The sequence below is a fragment of the Pocillopora damicornis genome, chromosome 5 (assembly GCF_964200805.1).
Source record: "Pocillopora damicornis chromosome 5, jaPocDami1.2, whole genome shotgun sequence".
NCBI classification, from domain to species: Eukaryota; Metazoa; Cnidaria; class Anthozoa; order Scleractinia; family Pocilloporidae; genus Pocillopora; species Pocillopora damicornis.
Genome location: NC_142674.1, coordinates 2,676,272 through 2,686,372, shown reverse-complemented (window position 1 = coordinate 2,686,372; position 10,101 = coordinate 2,676,272). Strand labels below are relative to the sequence as shown.

General features: G+C 38.3%; 2 protein-coding genes across 2 annotated transcripts in view; both read right to left on the bottom strand.

The window, feature by feature from the left end:
• Nucleotides 1-3,327: 3,327 nt before the first annotated feature.
• LOC149044719 (TNF receptor-associated factor 6-like) lies at nucleotides 3,328-4,803 on the bottom strand. The gene is made up of 2 exons (XM_089207307.1): nucleotides 4,538-4,803; nucleotides 3,328-4,429 (listed from the first exon to the last, which is right to left on the bottom strand). The coding sequence occupies exons 1-2, from the start codon at nucleotides 4,568-4,570 to the stop codon at nucleotides 4,022-4,024; spliced, it is 441 nt and encodes a 146-aa protein (XP_089063433.1). The 5' UTR covers nucleotides 4,571-4,803; the 3' UTR covers nucleotides 3,328-4,021.
• Nucleotides 4,804-4,814: 11 nt separating this feature from the next.
• Nucleotides 4,815-10,101, bottom strand: part of LOC149044716 (uncharacterized) — a 12,077-nt gene continuing 6,790 nt past the window's right edge. The window contains exons 2-3 of the mRNA XM_089207306.1: nucleotides 6,532-6,583; nucleotides 4,815-5,689 (exon numbers count right to left, since the gene is read on the bottom strand). Coding sequence (XP_089063432.1) covers nucleotides 5,324-5,689; nucleotides 6,532-6,583 — 418 coding nt within the window. The 3' untranslated portion in view covers nucleotides 4,815-5,323. The remainder of the gene's footprint in view (nucleotides 5,690-6,531; nucleotides 6,584-10,101) is intronic.

Below are 10,101 nucleotides of genomic sequence, written 5' to 3'. Positions count from 1 at the left end.
TTAGCTGTTGTTGCTATGATTGATTAGTTGTTTGTTTCCGCCACCGATGCCATCCGGGAACTTGTCCTTGGTCGGTTTGGACATGACGTCACAACCAGAAAATGTTCGTAACAAAGGATACTACATAAGAAGTTAGTGGAAAAATCACAAGAAAAAAATTCGCATAATTTCCACGACACACGAAAAACATCTTTTTTAACTTGTGAAACACTGTGAGCTGGTAAAGGTTCAGTTAAGGTCTTTCACATACAGACTAGATAACAAATGCTCATAACATGATTTATAACACTTTAAATGCTATATATTCCAATTTTCAAGTGAATTTAATGGATGATCACTTGCTCTTCATAGCAAATTTAGAGCGGGAGCGAAAGAGTATTTCTGACGGCCAGGTTTTGGTCCCTTCAGGCAAATCGCTGTTTCCCCGAAGACTAGAGGCGAAGCCTATCAATGAAGCGCAAAGGTTTTTGACGAATTTGAACTCCACACGTGAGTATCTCGAGAATAATCCTTTAGCCTCACTTATCAGTTCGGTCCATATCAATGTGGATCAAAGCAGACTTTTTAAAAGACCGTTATGGGGTCTTTTTCAGCCTCAATTCATTTAAACGTAAAACACGAATGCATGCTATTTCAGGATCGCTAGTAAATAACAATCAGTGCTGTAATCTATGTAAAACATTATACTAGTTCATGTTGCAAACAGTTGGTTTATTTTGATGGTAAATAGTTGTATTATAACTTAATTATTGCTGGATTGTAATATCTTGATCGAAGAATTAGACTTAAGATTTTAGGTTTTACTGTGTTATTGTAATGTCCTCGGTGAGCATAAAATAAAATAGTCGAACGCACTGACACTTAAATGATGTTGTTATCTTGGTATGTTATGTTTTTATTCCAAGGATTTTTACGCTTAGTTTGCGTTGAGTTAGCTGGGGAAATGGGTTTATTTCACAAGATTAGCCTTCTTTCATGATTTTATGAATTTCGTTTACACTCAGCAGTTAATTAGACATCCTTAATGATGCAAACCGAAAGAACTCAATGTGCCTTAGGAGTTAGGAATAACCCCGGTAACATATTTTCTTGAATTAGTTTTTGTCACGCGTATTAACCTCACAAGAATCCTGAGGACGACTTATAGAGCACTGAATACGTCTTCGCTACCCTTTAGAGAATCATAATTCATCCTTTCCTTCACAACTTTTTCCACTGAACAAAACGGTTCACTCTCAGCTGCAACGAGATATCGGCACGCATTTAAAACGTTATTCAAAACTACCTTTGGCACCGGCCGAGCTTGGCCACTGAGCAGAACTATCAATTTCATTTTAACAGAATGCAAATCAGTGCCTATCCATAGAAAATGGCCTTCTGCGTGGGCGGAATTGAGTTGACCAGTCAACTTAAAAATAAGTCGAAATCGGGGAAAACCCTTCGTAGATGAAGTAATGTCTCGCTGTTGCCATGTCATGATAATCACGAGGGTACGCTGGCGTTCTACGAATTTCATTTTCACTAGCCACTCTCTCGTGATGATGGGCTCAGATAAAAACCATGGTTTCTTTTCAAATAATCCCTGTTTCATATCCCACAAGGACACTAACATCGAATATTAATATAAAGACAAATATAAATCAGTTTGAAATTGAAGCCCTCTTTGAGAACATTGATTGATTTTAGTATTTTATCAACAATTTTGCTCAATATTCCCTAGAATAGACACAGATGACAATGAGACCATAGATAACCAGCAAATACCTCTCTCTCGGACTTTTTCTCCACCAAAACGGAGAATCGACAACGAAACAGATGCGGTGATTTGAATTGAACAGTTTTCTCAACTTGTCCTTGAGCGACCAGTAATAGAAAGCGCAATTCCAGCCATTAAAGAATTTTTTAATTTGAAAATTTGATGCTAGATTCTGCTCGCGTTACATTCTGATCATCGCTTAGTGCGTGACATTTCGAGTCAAAACTCTTCGTCTTTAAAATATTCATTTTGCCCTGCATGCATGCATATATATATATATATATATACACAATGGCTTAGAAGACTCAGCCTCCAGCAAATATATTTTTTTAAAAGATAAATGGAATTAATTTCAGTGGCCGCATTCGCTTCATAAAGGCGTCTGCCAAATGCTGGTTCGTTTTATAAAAAATATACAAAGGAAATCCAAGAACATAAAAAGAAAAGAATGAATTCCTAGAGAATGGGTGCCTCATGTTGTTGGAAAAAGGTCTCGCTGCAAATTTGTTTTCAATCTGTTTTCCAAAACAACTGAATGCTCATGAAATTGTACTCTGGGTTTGTAAGGCGTCCTTGTAAATAGCTAACTTTTCTATGCGGTTCTCTGGTAAAATATACCTCTAGGGTAACTGATATAGGTATTACTCTTGTAAAACTGAGTAATGTTTGTTGCAAGATAATTAATCCGGCTGAACGAGTACCTTATGGTCAGACTGGTATCGGTGAGAATTCTGTCCGCAGTTTGAATAAATAAAGGAGGTTCATCTTTTTTGCCGAAGGTATTGACGATTGACGTGGACTCTTTCTCTCTGAGCTTCATTGTTTTCCGAATAGAGTATTGTTAATTCTTCATTTTGAGCTCGGAAAAGTCTGCCTAAATCGCAATGGAATGAAAAAAAAACAACGATCTTAAGAAGGGTGAACCTCGCATTTAAAGTGGACGAATAGTCTTTGCAGCTCGTGTTACAACTTTGCACTCGTGCTGCGACTTTGCACACGTGTTACTTGAAAAATTCTCTCCCTTCCGGCCAATCAGAGGTGCTTAATATTTTTATTAACAATTGGTTCATACGTCAGCGTGCATTCATCGACATATGAAGCACGAAGAAAGTTTGGAGAGCACAAAAGATACGTAAGAGTTGCTCGTGGCGTAGCCGAGAGCAACTTTAGCTTCTTGATTGCTCTCTAAACTTCCCAAGCGCTTCATATCTCGATGAACGCACAGATGACGTACGAACCAATCGTTTTATAACATTTTCAACCCGATGGAAAATTTTTTCTCGAGGGATATGTTTGCTGATGTCGTGAGCGTGCACAATAGGAATATGAAGCACACTCGCGCAATTGAATTTGATTAGACAGATTTACTAGCTATGTTATAATGTATTTTATCAACTGAGAAATAGGACTTCATGACCAGACGTCGAGTTTATGCCGTATATATATTGCAAAGAAACAGCACGCAAATATTTCATGCAATGTACTTTGTCGCTAAACACTGACAAGAGCATATTGGCAGTTGTCGTGATTCAACCAATCATGAATCGGGGCTTGGCTATCGTTCTAGGTAAACCTGTCTTCGTTGTTCAGCCAGACAACGATACAACACTGGAAGCCGCAGAGTGAACAACTCGGAGTCAGACCTCTCGGAAAACCAGAACTCGCCGGAACAATAGGGATCGCAATCCGCCATTCGCATTAGATCGCCGTGATGCAAATGGTAACGCGTAAGCAGTCGAAACGTCGCGATCTACATCTCAAGTGACTACAAACAATTAAACAGTTTATTATTAGGGAGTCATTATCACATTTCATTAAAATAATATTGCCCCTGCCGCAGGCAAAAGCTCAGGGCTAGTTTTTCATGCAGCAAATACATTTGAAAGACTCGACGAAAATCTTAGGCTTAAATCTTCTTGATTTGATTAGTTCTTCATCAAAGTTTTTCACATCTTTTTCGCTTTAAAACTCTTTTAGACGGAAATTTAACATAACTTGACCATTTGAAGATCTTTTAGTGGCAACAAAGAAACATTGAGCTAACTTGACTTGTGCCGAGAATTCTCAGAGGATTTTTTCCTGTCAGTAGAGAACAGTTCAATCTAACGTTACATAAAAACGATTTAGAATTCTGTCAGCCATAAGAAAGAGAATGTGCTGAGACTGTCAAAGTCTAGCAACATAATCTGCAGCTGATTTTATGAACTGAGTTGATAATGCTAATTGGCCACTGTCAAGAGTTTCTAATTAAAACTACTGTTTTTTTCATTTGGATGAAAACTCAATTTTCAAAAACAGTTCATCGTTTTTGACAAATTGAGGACCGAAGAACAGTTCTATCCCAGCGAAGTAAATGAGGCCATATCCAATAGGGCAAATGGCTTCTCGAGGCCTTTGAAAAGCAGCTAACGTTGGTTTAGCTTGCAAAGTGTGGCTAATGTCGTTGTCCCTTTGTCCATTTCTATCCAAAACCGACAAAGTGATTCTTCCAGCGTAGGGCCAAGATAAGAAGTCATCGTGCTCACCCTCCATCATGTGGACAAAGATGGCAACATACCTGCCTCTTCCGTCACCAACTCCATTGGGATACATCCTTACCCCAAACTCATATTCAAAGCTATCGGAGTCGATAGCGGGACCGAAAACAGCTGGTGCCACTCCGTTATCATCGGCCTGACAATATTGAAATTAGATAGAAATGTCACACGTCACTTTAAAAAGTGTTGTGTCTTCCTGCTCAAAATAAATTAAAATAAAGAAAGAAAGAGAAGGAAGGCCAACCTGGCGAAACCGCTCGACTTCCGTATATTTCATTATGAAATAAGTCTCTCGGAGATTTTGTTTGTTCCTTGCGGCTTTTTGTGAAGCAGACCTGTAAATAAACCACCACAGATTTTAGGGAAAACGAAACAGATTTCGTTTCCTTTTTAATTATAACATAATAATTCCTAACTGAAATTATTTTCCCGTTTTCAGTAAATTATTTAAGAACAAAAATTTTGATACTTTAAATATGAGTTGAGCAACCTTGTTGTAACGCATTGGCTATACCACTTTCCGGGGATCTTTGATGACACCAACAAATTCCTGGTGGCATTTTTGGTCAAATTCAACTAAGATAAACGTTCAAAGCCATTTTTAGCAAATAATTTGCATCAAAATAAGCTTTCAGCGCGGTTTACAGAGGATTGTTGCCTACTGTTTGCTTATCCCTGCGGTCTGATTGGCTCTACGTGAAAGTTAAACAATTTTTTTTATTTGAAATGGGAGACTACAACAACAAAAAAAAGAAAAACTATTTGCCTGATGGGCGATTTCAATATGGATGTATATTAAGTAGAATTGTGTTTCGTGTGGAAATATTATTTTATAGTTTTTTTCCTCCGAAGTGATATTTAGGGTATCGAATTGGCACGCAAATCACGCATGTGGTTTCAGTATAGTAAACAAATCCTTTCATCTAAATTACCATTAATGATAGTGATTGAACTGAGGCAATACTAACCTACCAAGTTGTTCTTGCCATAATCGTATTTCTTGGCGTCCACAGCAATGCTCAATATGCTGTTAGATCCTACCCAAAGAACTCACTACATTTACGGAGCCATCATCACTAGGCTGGTGATCAGCAAGCAAGCCGTAATTTCCACGGGGCCGTCTTAAAGCTGGCTGCTCCATCTCCTGCAAGGGATGATTCCAGGCACAACCCAGATCAAGTGTTTGGCAAGTACCTGACTCCTGCGATCTATATAGTTCCGTCTCCTGAATGGGTACACTCAACACATTGACTTGGATACCACATTCCTGCAGGAAAAAAGGCTGATGTTCCGGTCTCTCCATCCTGTCAATCAGTTCAACCTGTTCCCCTGGAGGGAGGGCATTTCCATTTCCACCATTACAGATAGAATAGCCCGAAGCTTCTTCAGTACCCAGCTGAAATAAAACATAAACCTTCCATAAAAAAAAACTGATGTTGTGTGGTGTTTGCATCAAAGAGGTTGAAAATTCTGCCATAGTTTTACTAAAAAATAATCAAACTAACAAAACACGAGAAAGGAAAATAGCGTTACTAACTAAGTATCATTTTGTGAATTTCTTCGTTAAGTTTTCCTGAATATCTGGTACTTTCAACTGTCAATACACACGACAGAGTATTATGCAAAGGCTCGAATTGTGAGCCAAAAAAAAATCCTGTCCATCACGTCGAACAGCTACGCAAAGGTACCCTTCTGCTGAAGACGTCTGCTGAATACATGGACGGTTCTCAAAGTAGAAAACGACAGAATGTTGTATATTGGCCACCGTAGAGAGTATCTGGATTTAAAGCTTACATCCCTTCTTCAGACATTATTTGCAAAAACTTGTATGGTCAGAAGCTATCTAAAAGCCTCCACTTGGCAACAACTATTTGGGGGCAGGGGAATAGAATTTATAACAGAATAGAATTTATAACATTCTTAATTGCGTTTATACCTGCCTGGGCTCTTATTTAATCATTCGTCTGATCAGGCTTTAGAAACTCTTTGCGATGGTAAATTTACTTTATCAACTCTTTTGATAACACAGATTATCTTGCTATACTCCCCACCGACGCAGCACAACAGTTTCTTTAGAGTCTTACTTCTTAAAGAGTATTGCATAAACTGCTTCTTATTTAAAAATCAACTTTTTTGCATGGTACGTGAAGCATTAGCATGCCATATGGCCACGCATAGAGATGAATTTTATGTTGGAGTGCTGACTGTATCTCAGCGGTAAAAGAATACGTAACATACCTCTTGGAGTTGTAACGGTTGATAATCGTCAACTGGATTAGCCTGTCCATTCCTACTTTAAAGAAATTAAATAAAGATTATTATGAAAGGTTATCAGATCTTTACATCCATATCAAATACTGTGGTTACACCGCGAAGAGATGTGTCAGGATGAGACCTTATAGGTAGTGGCTTGCGACCGAGCGTAAAGAATAAAATGCTGCATCTCGCGTTTTTTAAGGTTTGGCGGCTTTGCCGCATTTTTCTTGTACTTGGAAGCCCTAAAGATAACAGATTGAAGACATTATTTGCTAGATTTTGCATTGACCTCGTATAATTTAGCAACAACTTTTTGGGGGCAGCAAGATGGAAAAGATATCATTCTGAAATGCATTTACGTTCCCGCTGGGTGCTAAGTTTATCATCCATGTAATGATGACATCTGGCTTGTGTTTTGCAAGTCACGCAACTGCGCAGGCACAATGGTGTTTCAGTGATCGGACGCGCAAGCGATAGATCATTTAATATTCAGTCTAGAAGCGTCATGTGACGTTGATGTTAATAACTTAGTTCTTTATCACTCTTCTCGACATTATAGTCTACAATATGGAAATAACTAGGCGTCTGTGATCAAACCAAGCTCAGTTAGGGCTTGAAAATCTTTGTATTAAGGTAAGTACTTGCTCCTGATATTGAAATCGACCTAGGCCTGTTCGACAACATTCTGGACGTAGAAGTGTACATATTTTTTCTTGACGGCACATTAGTCCCAAGATGTTACCCCGTAAGGAAACAGCATCACCATCCACTAAAGCAAGTGCTAACAAGCGAGTTTAGTTTCGTTAAGCTAATTGGACAAGCGTTCTTCGCTTTTCTTCTATCTACAGTAGATCAATTTTCTTCGGAAGGTCTGATGGACACAATTAAGGTGTGTACATCCATCTTACATATAAATATTCAGCACTGTACCTTCTGGTCCCTTTTTGAATTGCGAATTTTTACTTTCGAGCGTCGGCTGGGGTTGATATCAGGACTAAGAGATCAAAGACATCTACTTCGTCAGCCGGATTATTTTGCGTTGAATCATTTGCTATGGTGATGGCTAGACGAATTTGTTTGCGCGTTTATGAGAACGCAATGAAGCGGAATCATTGATTAGATAAAGTTATTTCATCATTTGCCAGTTCGAAAATTTGACAACGGCGTAAACGTTGAAGTAGAATAACACCTTCGCTAAAGATTTCTAACGTGCTCATGAGAAGAAACGACAAACATTGTGGCCTACTGGCCTTTAAGTTTTCGGCTTTAATTACAATTGAAGGGTTGATGCTATTGATAGAAGCGTAGTGCGACCATTGCAACTTTCGCTTTCTATTAGAACATATACCTGCCGACTATAAAGATACCAAATGATGGAGTCTTGAAAAGGTTTATGTTTGATCGTGACCACGTTTATAAAAGATGGTAATATTTGTTCGAGTTTATGATTGGTGCTATGATTTACACGAAACAACGAGCTTACTTCGAAATACTCTTGCTGTGTCCTCTTGGCAATCAAGCTTATTTTACCGGTTTAGTGAAGTGATATCTTTGCGATCAAATTAACAACATTCTCAGAACACGACCACGAATTTTCTCTGGAAGAACCAATTTATCTCCCTCGTGTCGCTCTTTCTCCAAGCCTATCTTCAAAAATTCTGAGTGACTTCAATCCACGACGTTAACAGTCTTAACACGCTTCTGAACATTTCGAGATTCCGATCTTTGTGCCTTCAGTGTCTCATGTCAATATCAACAAAGACTGTTTTTTAATTTCCGGGTAAATTGAGTCACAACTCTCCATCTTTAAACCATTTATTTTGCTCTGCTCTGCAAATCTATGTATAGGGAAATTTTAGGATGAGGGCAAAAATGTATGTTCAATCATTTATATAAATATATCTATAAATAATGAATGGTATTTAAAAAGACTCCTCACAAACAACTTAGGTTATTATGCATGAGATAGACGAATTCGTCAATGCAAACGAAGCAAAGTAGATTTAGATTTGTTCCATCGTTTATGAAAATTTGACAAAAGCGTAACGTTGAGGCAGAATAACTCCTTCGCTAAATATTTCTGAGGTGGTTATGAAAAGAATTGATGATCATTGCAGCCTGCTGGCGTTCAAGTTTCCAACTGTAACTATAGGAAGGTTAGTAGTGCACGACCACCGTAACTTTCTTTTCCTATCGAGACATATCTTCTGTCCGTAAAGATACCTAATGATGGAGGATTGACAAGGTTTGCTTTGGATTTTGACCTCTTGAAAGATTAAGATTTTAAACTAGCTGAAGAATAGAAGGATCAGTACGGGATTCGTATAAAACTAGTTTATAAAATTCGTATGATGGACGTAACCTCACCATCCCAATGCCAATAAACCAAACAAGCTTTTTTTTAAGGCTTTTGTCAGTTTTTAAGTATATGTTTTGCATGAAAGAGTATAGCAATTTTTTGAAAGGAGATAAGGCGTTCTTGTTGTTTCCTGTCAATCAGTTGCTGGTGAAAAACGACTGTATTTTGCCGTTAGATATATATCGCCATCATAAAACAAACATCTCACCAAATTGGCGTGACATTGAAAATCTAGGAAACCGTTCACTAAAAAAGTCGCAAATGGTTTATCCGTTCCGACAGATTATTTTACCAACTGCTCTTGAACAACCCATTTCGAAAACACACTAGTTTTAGGAAGAGTTCAGCAGCATGGAGAAATTTAGTCGCGACTCAAATATTTCTCTCTCCTTCGCTTATGTAAATGAAACACACGAATTTTTCCTTTGTCCCACGCTCGTACGACACCAAAAAGCAACTTACTCTATAAAGTAATTGTTCAAGTATAATCGAAAGATTTGAATGCCGAGCGAACTTGCGCTCTTTCTATTGTTCCGATACTTGGTATTGCTTCTATAAATTTTAGGAAAGTTAAGACAGGAAGTATTGCAAACTCGCCAAACTTTCACTGTATTTAGCGTTTGAAACTGATTATCATCTACTGCAGAAGAGCACTCGTTAATTATAGCCACTCACGCGGACTAGATGTCAAAACGAATAGTATATTTCAAACTCGACTTCTCTGTAGTAGCAATTTAAAGATAGAGTTCAATTTTAAAATCACCGACGCAAAATATGAGTAACTTTTTGTCTCGGATAACCAAGCTTACTCTTGCAAGTACATACCTCATAATGGAGCAAATTGTAAAATTTTTGCTGCTGAAAGTTGTCGCAAGTGTTCACTCGACGGCCTTTTGAGAAGCAACCAAATTTCCATCGAACTTTTTAAGCTTTAGCTGTCAACCAGCTGAGGGTGATCGAAAGTTCAGACCGATACCTGCGTTCCGACGCTAAACCATTGTCAGGATCCATCACCTCAATCAAAATGACGCCCAAGAATGAACACTGACCTCTGCTGGTCTTGGTCTTGGTCTTGGTCGGCCTTTAGTATTGGCTAGTATATGTCGAAGGCAGAGATATAAATAGAACGAAACCCGATTCATGATTGGTTGAATCACGCGCGACAGGCGCATGCAATATACTAGCATATGTCA